At 39.7% G+C, this 17,105-nt stretch overlaps 2 protein-coding genes across 2 annotated transcripts; both read right to left on the bottom strand.

Annotated features, from left to right (window-relative positions):
* Positions 1–1,729: 1,729 nt before the first annotated feature.
* On the bottom strand, positions 1,730–5,671 carry best4 (bestrophin 4). Its single transcript, XM_034888872.1, has 10 exons — positions 5,357–5,671; positions 5,081–5,267; positions 4,886–4,986; positions 4,579–4,812; positions 4,143–4,297; positions 3,907–3,984; positions 3,022–3,174; positions 2,855–2,935; positions 2,621–2,775; positions 1,730–2,528 (listed from the first exon to the last, which is right to left on the bottom strand). Exons 1-10 carry the CDS (start codon positions 5,457–5,459, stop codon positions 2,255–2,257), a joined length of 1,521 nt encoding a protein of 506 aa, XP_034744763.1. The 5' UTR covers positions 5,460–5,671; the 3' UTR covers positions 1,730–2,254.
* Positions 5,672–8,308: 2,637 nt separating this feature from the next.
* si:ch211-106k21.5 (leucine-rich repeat-containing protein 38) lies at positions 8,309–16,530 on the bottom strand. Its single transcript, XM_034888680.1, has 3 exons — positions 16,310–16,530; positions 11,454–11,616; positions 8,309–11,371 (listed from the first exon to the last, which is right to left on the bottom strand). Exon 3 carries the CDS (start codon positions 11,367–11,369, stop codon positions 10,149–10,151), a length of 1,221 nt encoding a protein of 406 aa, XP_034744571.1. The 5' UTR covers positions 11,370–11,371; positions 11,454–11,616; positions 16,310–16,530; the 3' UTR covers positions 8,309–10,148.
* Between the last annotated feature and the right edge of the window lie 575 nt (positions 16,531–17,105).

The raw sequence follows: 17,105 nt of genomic DNA, 5'->3' as shown, positions 1-17,105 counted from the left end.
ATCCTTGCAGACTTTGTAGCACACCTCGTTGGGGACATAACACAGACACTCCGGCAACGGCTCGCTCCTCTTGAAACATTCAATGCACCTGTTCAGGAAGCGGATCCTGCCGAGCAGCAGGTGAGGGTTGTCGCCCACAGGCATGGTGATGATGATGATGATGATGATGGTGATGATGGAGGTGACAGTCAGAAGCTCAGCAGCAAGGGGCGTCAGCTGGCATTACACCACTGTCTTGCCCTTTTGTTTTCTTGCCTGGTCGCGCGGGACGCACCTGTCAAAACAAAGCAAACAAAACCGAATTTTCTTGAGAAACAGAGCATTCAGTAAACAGCAGCTACATCATAGGATTTACATTTGATTGTCAACTCTGTGTAATCTGAGTCTAAAAGATAACAAGTCCGCTGACAGAGTAAAAAAAAAAGTATCGGCTCTTTCTAAACCATAAACAGTGAGTAAGCTAACATTAGCAAGCTAACGTAACGTCAGCTGAATTAGGTGTTAAGCTAGGTAAATTAGTGTACCCTGGGACGTTTACGATAGCTGTGTTAGCCACAGAACTACGTCCAATTCAATCAGAACATAAGAAAAAGCATGCTTTTAATGCGATTAAAGGCAGAGTGATGGCTATAATCATTATAAACGTACCCTTACTGCCGTGTTGTATTTTAAATGTGAAACTCGTCTATCGGTGTGGACTTGTTCGGATATCTGACAACGCGGAAGCGCATGAGAGACTTTTGACCCTCTCCAACATCCGTCGTTTGTATTTCAAAATAAGGGTCTCGCCACCGAGAAAATTAATCCTTTAACATTTAACATTGTGTTGCCATAGATTGTTAATATTAATCTCATAGATACATATACGTATTTAATATCTAATAGAAAACCGATGTCACATTATGGTAAAGAATGAGCTAACTACGTTTTTGGTCATCCATGGGTTCAATAGGCGTTGTAATGTATGTAGGCCTTTACTGTACAGTATGCATGAGCATTTCTACTACTTTTACTACTACTACTATTGCTGCTTACCTCTTTGTAAGCAGCAACATTCAAAAGTAAATGCCTAAAGTACCAAAAGTAAAAGTACATATTATGCAGAATGGCCCATTTCAGAATAATGTAATACTTTAATAGGATTATAATTATTGAAACATTAATGTCTTAAACGCTTTAATATTGCAGCTGGTAAAAGCAGACCCTATTTTAACTAGCTACTTCATTTATGGGTAGTTTATACATCTTAATTTATTACTTGATTATATTTTGTGTTAAAAATCTAAATATGCAAAGTAACTAAAGCTGTCAAATAATTTTTCAGTAAAAAGTACAATATTTTCCTATGACCTGAAGTGGAGTGAAAGTAGAAATAGCATAATATGGAGATACTTAAGTAGCCTCAATATTGTACTTAAGTTGGCTACAGTACAGTAAAATACTAAATACATTAAAAGAAATACTTAGTTAAATGCCACAATTTTTAACAAGACATCAATTTAGTGTCTTCCAACTCCATAACTGTAATGTTAACAGGTAGCAAGTATTCTTTAATACAAATACTAATTCTTATCAATGACTAATATTTTTAACATTACAATTCATAATGAACACAGCGGTACTCTCTTTATTATGATTAGTAGTCATTTTATCTAATTTTAAAAACCTGACATTGCATTACATTAAGTCGCTTTACGGTGTGGCTTCAAAACGAACTCAAAACGGGGAACAAGGCTGGCGGTAGCTAGGGGCAGGACTGGACTCAGCCCACCCAAACGTCTGTCTTGCCCACCCAATCAAAAGTTGAGAAAATGTGTTCAGCCAATGGAATAAAATAGTACAGAAAATACAAGTACCATTTCTAGCTTCGTGTTGTGATAATCATATTTATTTTTAAATGTACAATAACATTAGGACAAAATGTGTTTATTTCACAAATTAATTGAGTTGTGACAAATGCAAATATATTTTGTGCAATAAAAGAACATTCCTAGTGCAAAAACACACAATGGTTGCATCCATGGATGGATTACTGAATGGGCCTACCACAGGCACAGGCCCAGGGCCTCCACCTGCGAAAGGTCACTCGAAGAGACGTACCAACCAGAAACAGTCTCAAATTGACCACAAAAAGACTTCAAAATTACTATAAAGAGGCAAAACAACTATAAAAGTGTGTGTGTCTGTGACCTTTTGCATGTCTGTGCCTGGGAGCCCATTGTCTCAACTCCACCCATGGACACAATCATTTTCCCTAGTTGTGTTCCACCGCAACTTTAATTAATGCCATTTCTTGTTCTTCGTGGTTGGTGGTGTTGATATCACCCTCATGGGAAGCATCAGCATCATTCTCATTTGTGTGTGATAAGACATCCATCAGAGAGGGGAGGCTCCCACGTCGCAGGATACCATTGCCCCTCTGCAGAAGACTGTCGAGCCCATCGCCCAAAGGGCCCTTAAGAGGTAAATAATGTTTCTTTCCTGGAGTGTCTGCAGGCTGGTGAATCTCAAGATCCTCTGCGCTCATCCTGTAAATACAGGCAGACATTTTGGTTGGGATCTTAGTGAACCGTGCAACAACAACAAAAGGCACTGAAACATATTGGTAAAACGATTTGACCTCATGTCAAAAGTGGAGCCTTTGAAGGCCGGTTTGAGAGTCTCTGCTGCTGTCGCCACAGTGTAAGGGATGGAGAAATGTCTCTGAGCCCAGCGCTTGTCTTTTACAATTGGAGCCAGGTTCTGGTACATATCATCTACAGCCAGCATTGACACCTACAGGAGTATAAACAGTTAGCACTCATTTTAGGTATTTAGACTAGCTGTTTAGGGGAGAAGCCTTTAGGGGAAAAACCTGAATGTTTCTGTCAATCAGCTGGTTGGTTTCAAAGTCGTCATCGTCCTCACCGAATGGGTTGATGATCAGCTCCCCCACCTACTTAGTGGAAACGCATCATGAAATCGCCATATCATGAAAAAAAATCTGTTTTCTAGAAGTGAAACATGAATGTCACGTCTCACCTTGAGCCAGCCGGTGTAGAAGAAGAACTGCAGCAGGGTGAAAACAGGGACGTACATGTCCAGTTTGTGATCCTTGTATCCTTTCTCAGGGTTCAAAAATTGTCGGCCAATCACACAGAAGGCAAAATAAGAGTAAACTGCTAAAGTAACTACCTGCGCAGATGAAAAAACACAAGGCAGTGATAGACAGATAGTTGTAGAACTATGCTACTTGTACCGCAGTGTAGAAATACTCTATTACAGTTAAGTTAAAGTTAAAGGCCTGTATTCAAAATTGTACACAAAAGTAAAAAAAGTGTGAGTGTCAAAATATACTTTCTTATATAAGTACCAAATGTAAAAACACACATCATGTCAAATGGCCTATTTTAGAATATTTTTTTAAAATAAATGTTGCAGCTGGTAAAGGTGAAGCTAATTTGAAATACTTTATATATTGCTATGTCACTTGTCAAATTCCCCCTGCAGATCAATACATTTTATCTTAGCCTAATCTATAATATTACGTATAATTGTTTTTGACTACATCTTGTTTAGTTAATCTGAATATATAAAGTAACTAAAGTTATCAAGTACGTGTTGTGGAGTAAAAAGTACAATATGTCTCTGAATTGTGGTGGAGTAGAAGTATAAGGTAGCAGAAAATGGAAATACTCCAGCAAAGTACAAGTACCTCACAATTGTACTCAAGCACAGTGAATGTTACTTTTCATCACTGGTGTTTAAGTCAGTTTTGTAATAAATTTCCTTTTGTATAAAGTATGACTGTATATTGTATACTAAAACTAAAGATAAAGAAAATACTATCAAATGAAGCAAAAAAACAACAATGCATTTTGTTTGTGATAGTCCTTTCTTGTTATACATTTGAGCTCCTGATCTTACCTGGGTGTAGACCAGAGGGATGCTTATCCAGTCATAGTGGAACAGGAGGCTGCACTTGCCTCTGTACCTATTCAGCTCCTGCAGTCATAAATACATAGAATGTGTCGACCTACAGCGGCTTCAAATTGGATTTTCACATCCCTCAGTCATATTGTGTGTGTGTGTGTGTCTGAATGTGTGTGTATATATAACATGTATCAATTAGTTGTTATTGTGCAGAAAAAATGCCAACACACATCCATCAGAAGTCCTAAAGCAATGTCATCCCTCACTCGGCCCTCCTCTCTCGCTCTGGACGCCAGGTTTGAGAACCAAGTCAAAGGCATCCAGTACTTGTTGAAATCGGAGTGTAGCGACTCAAACTTTTTCAGCTCGTGTGTAGTCATAAATCCTGCAGAGAGATTAGAGAGATAGGTTCCAGGTGTAATAGAGGTTTGTTATCTGAGGACATTTTCGGATAAGCAAGTGCAAAAAAGGTTTATTGTCCACAAATCAATCAAAATATCCCTAGAGCAACCTTATGACGTCAGGCACAAAAATCTTAATGGGGTACTAAATATGTACTCAAAATACTTATTTTAATAGGGAGAAGGGTGTAAACTGGACACCTCTGGGATGGGAATAGATAGATATATTACACAGATTTGTCTTGTTCATATTTGTTTAACTTACCAGCCTCCACTATATGCTCCAAAGTTGGGAATCGCTTGTGAACTCTTGTGCTGATGGAGCGGAGGATAAGAACTGAAGATAAGTTGGCGTATCTCATGAGTGTTCGTCGCAGCAGACTACCCCTCTCGTCTGCCCCGTGGACGTTCCCGGACACAACCATCATGAGATTATCAGGCAGTGGGAAGCTGGTGTACTGACCCCACCATCGGTTAAAGGCCAGAGTCACATAAAAACCTGGGACAAAAAATGTGAATTATTATCTTCACATGTGACTTGTGTAAGACAGAGCCAGTTCTATCAGACTCACCCAGTACAAACAAAACTGGGATGAAGTTGGTGTTGGTGAACTGGTCACAGTAAAGGGCGATACGCTCAAACAGATCCTGCTGCTTTGGTGAGAGAAGGAACCTGTGAGGAAAAGAAAAACTTCCACTGATGAGCCATAACCACTCGACCACACTGTAGCAAACAGCAGCATTCCACATTAACTCCGTAAATTTACCTGTAAAACACACTAAAAAACAGATAAACCCCACAGAACACCAGAACTTCTTTGTAAAGCAGCCTGTAGATGCTTCCCTTCCACCTAAACAGGAGCTTGGAGAAGCCGCAAAATCGTGCATCGGCCACTTCAAGGGTGTAGGAAACTGTCATGTCTGGGTTTATTGTGTTGCAACAGCTGGCAATTCCTGTAAAATTTGAATGTGCAAAACATGAATCACATATGTACATTTATTAAAACCATCTCCTATCAAAAAAACATAATGATGTGTCTTACCTATGAATGCAGGTGTATCACCCGTACCTGCTGTCCTGGGTAGAAAGGTTCTTCCTCTGGGTCTCAATTTAAACCTCTCTGTTGCACCATCATAAATTAACATTTTTATTTTATTACCTGGGAACCTGAAGCCCAACAGATACACAGCTACAGTTACTGTGTGAGTGTGCCATGTTTTTTTTCTTCCTTAAATGGTAATGGTTAGTGCCTTCTTTTGGGTGGTCAGCTGTCATTACATTGCTGTCACCATATCTTTGCTACAAGATCACAGCAAATTCCCCAGGGATAAGAAATAGTGATAATTTTTCAGTTCAATTCTTTGGTGGATAGAAAGTAGATTAGAGAGTTTGCGTGTTCCCACACAGCTGATGTGACTCTGTAAATGTACAAGATAACTCATTTAGACCCGACCTTTGTGGACTTTTGACCAACCATCAATTTTCAGAATATTTTCTTAAATTAATCAATACACTGTTTGGTCTACAAAATGTCAGCTGAACCTTAGTACTGTTAAATGTTTAAAAAAAAATCAATTAAACAATTTGTCAATAATCATAATTGAAATCATAATGATAATAATTTAAATGAACATGTTTAGTTCTATAATACCTAAACCAGAAGTTTGGAAAAAGAAAAAAGAAAAACAGAAAACGTGCGTGTTACATTCATTTCAAACATACATGACCAACCTGCACACTCATATGAATACACACATAGAAAAATATATACCCAAATTGAATGATCCAAATCCAATCCAAAAATTAAATTAAACACACACACACACACACACACACACACACACACACACACACACACACACACACACCTTTACAGTGTCAAATGGGTCCATCCCATACGTGTCTTGGTCTTTTGTCAGCTAGTGATGGCTCTGCTCACTTGTTTGTTTTTCACATGGTTACAGCAGTCTGTTGTAAATCAGAGTCAGCTTGATCTCTGAGTCAGAGATCAAGCTGACTCTGATTTATTTTGCTCTCCCGACACAATATTTATGAGGCCTATCAAAAAAGCCATCAATGCCGGGACAAGTGATCACTGCGGACTTCCCTATTCATGAGCCTCACATCGTCTGTATTTGTAACTTATTGCTTTTATTCCCAATAGACGTATGCAATGCATTCATCACAAGAAAATTACTCACTACACCAGGTCTTTTGATTGGCCGCTAAATGTTAGTCTTCATTCCTGTCACCAGATGGTGATCTTGTTGTATGAAGCAGGGCTCTCAGTCTCAGCCCTGAGGCCCCATAACACTGTCTGTGTTATGAACAAAGGCACCTTAAGGCTCTTCTTTTGACAGACTTGGCCTTGGTCCGTTAAGAGAACAGTGCACGCTTAACCAGGTGAGCTACCAGCACACCCCTATCCAGTGACAAGTACATTTTGATGCTAATACATATGAACTTTCACTGAAGTAAGATTTTGAATGCAGGACTTTTACCTATTAGTTTTTCTCACACTGTGATATTGCTACTTTTAGTTAAGTAAAGGCCAAAGTACTTTTTCCACCACTGCAAGTATGGCACTAAAATTCCTATTTTTAAAACTATTTGTTTGTGTCTCCATCCTGTGTAAATCTGGATTTAGTGGTTGATCTGTGATCTTAATCTAGATGAAATAAACTCCCAGATTAGCTTCCATGGATACTCCAACAACTGTTTTCTGCTCAGTCATGTCCCGGCCTCAGCTACTGGATCTACTGGTCGTGGGCTCAGACCACTGAGAACAGGACAGACAGATTGTTTGGGTAACCCAATACTGTAATTACAACTTCCCACGGTGAGTGAAATTAGAGCTCAAAGGAAAAATGGGATTTCAGGTAGCTGGAACAGGCCTGGGTCATTGTCAGGGCAGAAAGAGCAGAGGGGCCACGGAGAAAAAGATCTGGAGCATGCTCGCAAAAAATGCAGCAAGCTAATGAAACAGTTTGGGTTTTCTTTCCTCTCTTTTGTGTGGTATTTGCCATCATCATCTACACAATCCTTAGGCAGAAATCTTGACTCCTTTTTTGAACATTTAATGTTTTGCACACAAAAAACAATCAAGTGCATCTGCCAGTATAAACATAATGATGAAAATCAGTGCTTTTATTATGTATCGTGTACCAGTATACCCACTTTTTTTTAATAGAGAAGGATTTTTCATGCTACTAGGCCTACATGTTTTTAGAACTTACCACTCCATACACTCTAACTGTAGTTTCAAATTAATACCACTCACTCACATCTATAGGCAGGAATTTTGAAATATCAAGGTCATGGGCCTCATCCCTTTTGACCAGAAACCACAGAAAAGTTCTTTAAATTTAGATTTTTTAAATTTTATTTATTCAGTTAACCATCAAATATAGCCTATTTTCTGTAAAACAAAATTCCAACCTGAAGGTCTTAATGCTGTTTCAAAGCATTCTGAAAGTTACTGCCAGGTCTCCTATCTCCATCCAAATGATGAACTTAAAAGTAATCAAATTTAAATATATTATGTCTCAATACACAAGACAAGTTTGTTTCAACTTTCGTTAAACCCATCCCAACAGCCATATCATAGCTTATGTTAGCAGACCAGATTCATATGATGCTATAGAACAGGGGTCTTTAACATTTTTCAAGCCAAGGACCCCTTAACTGAAAGAAGGTGGACCATCGACCCCCTATTATATATATTATATAAAATGAAGTTGCATATTAAACTGGGCCTACAATAACTTGTAGGGGAGCCTGAAGCCTTTATACATATCTTTTTGCATACAATACTACAGCTATTTAAATAATAATAATAACAGTATAAGAACAATTGTTTGCATGATTTTAGAAATCCTGTTTTAATGTTACACATACATGTGACACACATCTGTGGATTGCCTTAGTGACTACCTTCACTATAGGCCAAGAAGTGGGGGATTCATGTTAAGATTTTTTAAATAGATGAAAAAATATATTAAAAACAATTTGGAGGCCCCACTGCTCTGAGGACCCCCTAGGGGTCACGAATCCCCTGTTGAAGATCTCAAATGTAAAAAGGGTTTATCTGCTGTAACATATCTTTCAATTGTTTGATTGTCCTGATGTTGCTAGCTGACTAGCTACAGTATGCTAGTAACTGAGCATTACTCTCAACTAAAATCTTCAGTTTGTACAGTTATAAATTACATTAAAAAGGCCCCATTCACAACCACAACCACTATTTATTGTAGTGTTGATGGTCCTGGATGGTTTTTGAGATTAAGCTAATGTTATCGGACTGAGAGGGTTTTTGACAAATTAATGGAACTATTGTTAGTTTAATTAGCTAACCTAGCGAGCTAGCTACAGCTAATAAAATATGCCAGTGACCTCGATTTCAGCCAGCAAAATTAAAATATTTAGCATATAGAAATAAATACGCCTGTTGTCAACCCAATTGTTTCAAAAATCCCCAACTATAGCAAATGTGCCAATGTTAACTGTGTATGTGCAATGTCACAGGCAAAGCAACAATAGAACAAACAAACAAAAAGTTGCCAAAATTATTTTTGCCTAAAAATAAACCAAGAAATAAAATATAGAGGACATGAACTCAGTGACCAATAGCTACGGTTGTGTTTATAATTAAGTTTATGTTTTTCTCTGTGTTCAAAATAAATGCAACATTCACTTATTTGCTTGTCTTTTGACCTATGGGCTTCTGGCAGTAAACCTTACAATGTTGATGAATAAAGCTTTGATGTAAAATACGTGAAAACCCTTCTGGATAAAAATACACGTCCGTTCTTTTAAATTCCAGGAAGCTCCACACCCTTACAGCTGGACCCACTCCCTCATCTGTGTCTGTCTCGCTCAACTCGAGTTAGCATCGAGATGTCTGTTATCCACATCTTATAACAATCTAGTGTCTGCATCCTGCACATTTAGTGATGACCCTGATGTTTATTGTGTGTCTGTTGTGTAGGCTGCCGCTCCAGTGTCATTATGTTGTAGCACCACTGTGCAAAATTGCTCTGTATCTCAGTTTACTGAACCAGCACTACAGAGAATTTATAAAATCCTAAACCAGTATTCACCTACATTTAGATCTGACCGCCGTGGAAAACATCTATACAAGTTTTAGTGCGTGACATAAAGCAAAAGCTTCTGTTGTCCTTGCTTAACAATGACATATATACATTTTGACTTCTCACCTAAGCATTACATTCCACATTTCACAATAAATTAACTGTGAGCATTGCATTGTCGTTGTTCGACACCTACGTATTTGAGGTGCAGCTTACGGTGAAGGAACCAGAACCTCCTGCGTGTCAAACATGGAATGCATATAATCATTACATGTGGGTGAGGTACAGGAAAGTACATGCAAATCCTTACTAGTTCTTCGTTTAAGACATGAAAACAACAGTGTACATTTTAATGGAGTGCAACATTAAATGAAATAAATGTCTTAGTTTTTTTCCAGAGTGAAAATAAGTGGGCCTCTCTTTCAAACCGTCACTTCGTTCCTCAGGTCCCACAGGAAAGGTTCCTGATAAAATCATTTCCTCTAACAATGTGATACCACAGTGGTTGGACCACACATTCTGTTTCAATAGATACTGTAACATGCTTGCTTTGCATGTGAATGAACCAAACATTTTGTGTTCATATAAAACCTCATTACTCATACTAGGAAGCTGATAGAGAAAATAGGTTTTAAGGGTTTATAACAAAAAAACATTTGAGTGATTCAGATCTTCTCATGTGATTCTTGTCAAGAGAAAAAATCATTATTTCCCAAAATGTCAAACTATTCCTTTAACATGGTGTCACGAGAGGTCGACGTTCTCATACTCGCCATGGTCCGAGTCTTCCAATTCAATACCCGGCACCAGGCTGTAGTATTCTGTTGACTGGGTAAGGTAAGCCTTCTCTCTGTCAGCTGAGTCTTTCATCACTTCTGTCACGCTGACTGTGTCCAGGTCTGTCTTACTGGCCCTATGCGGCCCCTGGGGGCCCTGCCTCCCCTCTGTAGAGCTGGAACCATGTGAGGAGACTCGGGGAAGTGACTCCACTGAGCCCAGCCTAATCTCCACCTCTTCATAGATGTCCCTGGTGCTGCCCAGGAGGGTGGATGATGGGCGTAGCAGCAGCTGGTTCTTCAGGATTCCCTCACTGCCACAGTTTCCACCTTTATTCTGCTCAGATGCTGCAGGTTTCTGCTTGCTGTGAGGCCTCTGGCCATTGCAGCTGGAGCTGTAAGCTCTCTTTTTTGAGGTGCTTACAGGTGCTTCTTTCCTCTTCCTCCCACAGCACCAGCAGAGCACCAAAGCGGAGAGGATGAGAAGAGGAAGCACGATGAAGAGTGCGGTGAGGCCAGCTGGGCGGCATGCATCGCTTAGTTTTACAGACAACACAGTCCTGCCTGCCAGGTGCCGGGGAGAGACGCAGGTCAAGTTCCCAACCAGATCCTGTAGCTTAGTGGTCCGGTTAACCTTCCCGCCTTCCTCCAGGGCTTCCATTAACAGACAGGAGCAGTCCCACGGGTTCCCATCCAGCTCCAGCGTTTGCAGACTGGGCTTCTGCAGCACAGAGGCTGGAAGGAAGCGTATCTGGTTTCCCTGCAGATACAGCTTCTGGAGGCTGTCTGAGTCCTGAAGAAAACCCTCAGGAAGCTGCTGAATCAGGTTCTCGCTCAAATCCACCTCTATCAGGCTGCGCTGGCTGGCCAGAAACTTCCGTGGCAACGCCGGTAGTCTGTTGTGACCTAAGTAAACCTTCTGCAATGTAGAGGCGTCACTGCCACTCATATGAACAGAACTGATATTACAGAAGGAGAGATCCAGCGTCTCTATGTTTGTCTCATTGGTAAACACAGACCAGCGCACATGGCTGAAAGCAGAGCCGGAGTAGTTCAAGCAACAGACGTCAGCGGGAACCTCAGAGGGAAACTGCGACAAAATGGTGGCTGCTGGACACACACATCCACCCACCAGTCCCATCTTCACCAGTAGTGTTAAAATCAGCAGAGCACAACACTGGCAAGCCATCTCTGGAACAGAAAATACATTAAAACACAGACAGTAACTTCATCATGCTATAATGTCCCACTCCTCTTTCCCAGGCAGCCCTACCTCTCTTCTAGTCGCTCTTTCTCTCCGCCCTGGAGGAGATCTGCTTTATGTAGGCTCACAGTTGTAAACCTAGCAACTTCTCCGAGGATTTGTTGTTGCGGTGAGGATCCTGGAAGTTGGCATGGTGACACGGGTCACTAGGGATCAGGAGTCCAGTGTTTGGCTGTTGGAGAGGAAACAGATGCTACAATGGCTTTCACGTGAAGGCTGCTGTTAATTGGCAGATGGAAGTTGTACAAACATTACTCAAAAGGTAAAGCTGGAGCGTGAAGAAGTTAAACAAGCAGGTTATGGAGTTTACTTAGGCTCTCAAATCTGATCTGAGTACTGTAAAAAAAGGTTTTACTCCAAGAAAATTATTATTTTACTTTAAATTCCCAGGCTCCATTTATTCAATCAGTGTTTTTATCTGCTTCAGTATGAGATTGTGCTTGACAGCTGGCCTTTGACAATGTCTTTAAATACAGGTATTAGAAAAGGATAGAATACAATTTTATTGTTTTGAGTTGAAACAAACAAATATGTGTCAGGAAACCATCAAGTCAAAACCACAGTAGTACTTGTACAAACAAATACAATTAAAATACTTAAAACAGTGTCTGGGTTAGGTAGTTAGCACACATGTATGTAGAGGTTTACTCCTCAAAGCAGCGGCCACGGGTTTGACTCCAACCCGCGGCCCTTTGCTGAATGTTATCCCCCCCTCTCTCCCCTTTCATGTCTTCATCTGTCCTGTGATGTAAAGACCTTAAAATGCCCCAAAAATAATCTTTAGAAGATTTGTTTTCAGTTTAAAATGTTTACTGCTCTTGGAATAAAACACTTGCCAGTCAGGCCTATATTTAGAATTCTGTTGGGAAACAGAAAAATATGTTTTTGGTCTCTCCACTCATACATGTTGTTTACTATGGTACAACTTGAATAGGTTGGGCATGTCCAACAAAGTACAGTGCAGTGGGCAGGTTCATGTTAAAATGAAAAGGAACAAACAAGCAAGACACATTTGTACAGTAGAAAACACTATAAATGACCCTGACAAGGTTTGAGAAGGTCCCTAAAATAATGTAAAACTGCTTATTTCATGTAAGAGAAATTACCCCTGCATGACCACTTCAATCCCAGGTTTCATTCCTTCCGTGTGTCTAGTTTGAGCCACCGTGGCATTACAACATTTGGGAAACTCCGCTATTGGAGACATAATGAAACTAATTAATGGTCACTTTCTAAAACTCCTCTGTTCTCTGCAACGCTCTCTGAACACAAAAAAAAACATAATATAAATGCTTTACATGTGAAGCAGCCAGGAAGAGAGGGAGAGTGAATGTGTTTGGTCTTGACATCAGACTTCCTCACTCGCCACAGTAAAGCTGCTCCACAGTTCGGAGGCAGGAATGTGCTAACTCCCCAAACAACAGGGCCAATTCATGACCAGTGGAGGGTTTAAGTAGGACCACCGTTGTCAGCTGGGATCATCTAGACCTCTTAACTACTAAGAAACCTCACTTCACCTGCTAATGGAAATGACACAACTAAAAATCAAACAGAGAAATACACATCTGAAACAACAGGTCAAAAGAAAATACATTTTGATAATGGATAAAGTATTTTTCTAAGCAAAATGCTTGAAAGGAAGTGTGAATTGTTGGGCTTGGACATTTGGTTTGGACCTAATAAGACATACTGTACATAAAATATCTTAGCTAGACCACATGGTTATTCAATGAATGGAGAAATGAACATGCAGACAAATCAACAATGAAAATAATGCTTATTGCCATAAAAACAACATAAATTCTTTGTTCTGTCCATATATTACCCTTTGTCTAAGATATTTGAGTATTGATGTTCTGTGAATCTATCTATCAGCAGGAACTTCCATTAAAAACGAACTAACAGCATTTTGCAATCAAGCAACCAGTTCTTATGATACGTCTATGGCGTCAAGCTCCAAACACCAAACTGTACCTTTATGTAAAACAAACAATGGGAGCTCCTCTAAAAAAACAGTACATGTAGATTATCAGCCTTGATTTCAGAAGAGGAGCAAACGTCTCTTTAACAAATGCAGGAAGTCTGTGTCAAAGGAAAGGAACTGACCCTTTGTTGCTTGTAAAAGGATTTAATATATTCAACATGTGAAGAGCACAGAGTCTTTATGCTATTCACAGGGGAGGAGGAGGTGTAGGTATGAAGAAGGGTGTATATGTTACCCAGATTTATTTAGACTGCCTTTTGACAATATACTCAATGACCCGACATGCCAATATTCAACCAATGTGCTGAGACAGTTTTATACCGAGCAAAGTATTATGATGTCTTTTAAAGGTTCTTAAGACTAAAACTACAGGCTTGCACGCTAATATAAGGTTTCTTTGATTAAAATGCGCTTCTTATAGCGGCAAGAAGTGATTTCTCTGCCACTAGGAAGCAGCAGAAACAAGTCGAGAACACAATAATAACATATTTTTGACTTTTAGGTTAATACCATGCATTTATTGAAGGCAAATGTGTTAGCAAACTTTTGTTTATATTTACCACCATTAGCATTCACATGAAGTCGTATTTCTGGCTGCCTGCTGAATATAAATCTATGCAGTATTCACCCTCATTGTAGCTCTGTTTTTGGTCTCCACCAACTCCTGAGGTAAATATCTGGCTCTTTGTTGCTAAATGCTCCATTATGTTCTCCAGCTGGTCGTCAACTTTGTCTCTCTGCTGTTTGATGCTGGACAGGTAGCGTCCAGCTTTTTCAGTGAAAGCAGCAGCTTGTTGCTGGAAAGGATGAGAGCGGTGAGCCCAAACGGTAAAGTTGTGGACAGTAAAAAAAAAAAAAGAGCTCAAAAAAAAAGAGGTGAGATGAACTGCAAAGTCGGGTGATAATTCACTATGAGCAACCTCTTTCACATACCAGTCGCCATGTGATCCATTGTTAAAAGCTAGAGTGCGGATCTATTACATATAAATGAAAAGTTGTTAGATTCAAGCCCTTGCTAAACAAATTCACACAATATTGATTAGTTAGAGTTGTGGTGTCTGGGTGTAGTTTTATTTTAACCCCACAACAACGTTGTTACATGAGCAGTACACGGAGCGCCATCAACCAACCTTGCTGTCTCACGTACAGTTCTCGACAGCGTAGCTGGCTCTCTGATAAGTCACACGGTAGGCCGTGTCCGTCTACCTGTATTACCTCATACCTTTTTAGATAGGAAGGGGGGAGAGTCCACAGTGACATGTCGTTGTTAGGAATCCCACTGCTTTTCTTAAGCATGTTGACAGTGTTCATGTAATTACTCTCACTGCCAGAGAGGAAGACAAAAGTTCCCCACTCCAGCTTTAATATAGAAATATTTATTATGACAGCTAAATTATAAATCTGTGTGACTTTTCCTGGTTTGTGGTGCTTTTTGTTTAATTTCTGTTCATTATCAAGCAGTGCTTTATCCATACATTCTCTAGGAAATAAAGAAAGAGAGGATTTTGATCAGTAGGGAATTTAGTAATGTTTGGGGAAATGTATTTACAAAGCATCTTTAACAATCACTTAATGCTTTGAAGGACATGAATGCAGTTGAAGGTGTGATAAACAATACAGTATTTTTCAGATAAGGGGATACAACTAGTGTTTGCTTTTTGTCTTAAACTATCATTTCAAATTTATACCATGTGAACAGACCTCCTGTTGGTGTTCAGCTTGTAATAGCCTCTAACTCTGTCATTATTTGCATGCTGCACTGCTCTGAAAAAAGCTTTTGCCCTAACTGATAGTTATCAACAGACTATACATTCAAAGCTCGATCACTCGGAATAGGAAAAGGAAAGGTGTGTGTAGGTGCACGTTGGTAATAATTTCCTTAGATTTGGATGCTTTGGTCCACCTTTAAAAAATTTAAATAAAAAAAAAACTAAGGGAAAATTGTTGTTGTTAATGCCATGCATTCATTAGTGGAGATAACTCACTGAACTTAGTGGAGATAACAGAAGCAGTCTAAAGGTTAGAGTCAACTCCCCACTCAACACTGTTCACAATCTGACAGCTGAGGGAGATGTGCACTTTTTGAGGTTTCTATTCATTTGTGTAAAGCACTTGACAGTTGTGTTGATCTTTGAATTTCAAAGTTACACACAGCAAAAGAGACACTAGTTGACCTTCACAGCCTGAGAGCTGTAAGCGTGAAGCCTCTTCATCCAAACAGAGAGATTTCCATTTCCTCTCGAGGTGTGAAGAGTGCCCACAGGGTTTCAATCTGGAGAACATGGGTGATCTCACTCGCCAACTATGTGAGCTGTCACATCCTCTCTGGCAGTAGAGCTTCCGCTGAAATAACAGCCTCAATTCTACTTTCATACAGCTTTTCATCATCAATTTTTATTTAGTCCAACTATTGAAAGTGGTGGTGTTTAAAATGCTTATTAAAAACTAATGTCACTAATTTACGGAAATAAAATAAAACGATTCAGTACTTTGCCAGGAGAGGTCTTTTAAACAGCATGTGGGGAAAAAAGATTTACAGAATATAATCGAACAGTGTCAATAATATGTAGAACCCACCCCTCCAGTTGATGAGATACTGTAATTCTTTGTTTGCTGTCTGGTCAAATTTTCTGAAGAGGGGTGTGTTTGCATGAGAGAGAATTTGGACTCATGACCTCAGTAGGCTATTGCTCATTATCTGGTTGCAGATCTACACAAAACACAACAATACCATCATTTCAAGTTAAAACCCACAGTAACTGCATCCGGCCTGGATGATTAAAGCTCTTACAAATATGCAACAAAAATACAGAAAAACACCTTAAAACGTGAATGCACACCTGTTTGAGATATAAATCGTAAAAAACAAGTGTTGTCTTACCTGTGTTTGGCATGCCTGCTGCATCTCTGTTGCTCTCACGAGGGAATCGAGGATCCAAACATCACCCGCAGGCCGCGTCTTTCGCCTCTCTGCATCCCATCAACTGTCCCAGCTGAACCTCTTCTCCTCCAGATCTGAGGGTGTGTCTCCCTCCGAGCGGAATGTGGAAATACAGCTTCCAGACTGTGTGGGTGTGCGTGTGTGTTTGCGCATGTGTAAATATGTGTGGGTCTATCTATGTGTGTGTGTGTGTGTGTGTGTGTGTGTGTGTGTGTGTGTCTATAGATCATGTTTAATCAAACACAGTGTCAGGTCAAAGTGCGTCTATCTTCGATTTGAAGCTGACAGATTTGATCTTTACTGAGTTCGGTACAAAGTTGAACGGAGGTGCTGCAGCGCTGTGACCGCAAGGCGCCTCCTGGTGCCTGAACTAACTCTCTCACTAAACTGCTACAATAGTCATGTATTCATATTCTTCCTAAAGTAACAGTAGGAATCATTAGCACTAACATATATGGAAAGTAACAGAAGTACTCATTATGCAGAATGGCTCATTTCAGAATAATGTAGGCTATATTAGGCCTATAGAGTTGGATTATGGGCTAATTATTGATGCATTAATATGTTTATCACTTTAATGTTGCAGCTGGTAAAAGTGAGGCAACTTTTAATTTCGTTAAAGTTTGTGAATTTCCCCGGGGATCAATACAGTTTTATCCTAATATATAATATTACAACACCATAGTTGTTAATTATGGGCCTATCTTGTATTATTAATCAGAATCTGCAAAGTAAT

This window comes from Etheostoma cragini, chromosome 12 (genome assembly GCF_013103735.1).
Source record: "Etheostoma cragini isolate CJK2018 chromosome 12, CSU_Ecrag_1.0, whole genome shotgun sequence".
In the NCBI taxonomy this organism is placed as follows: Eukaryota; Metazoa; Chordata; class Actinopteri; order Perciformes; family Percidae; genus Etheostoma; species Etheostoma cragini.
The sequence above is the reverse complement of the archived record's forward strand: the minus strand, read 5'-3'. Positions and strand labels throughout refer to the sequence as shown.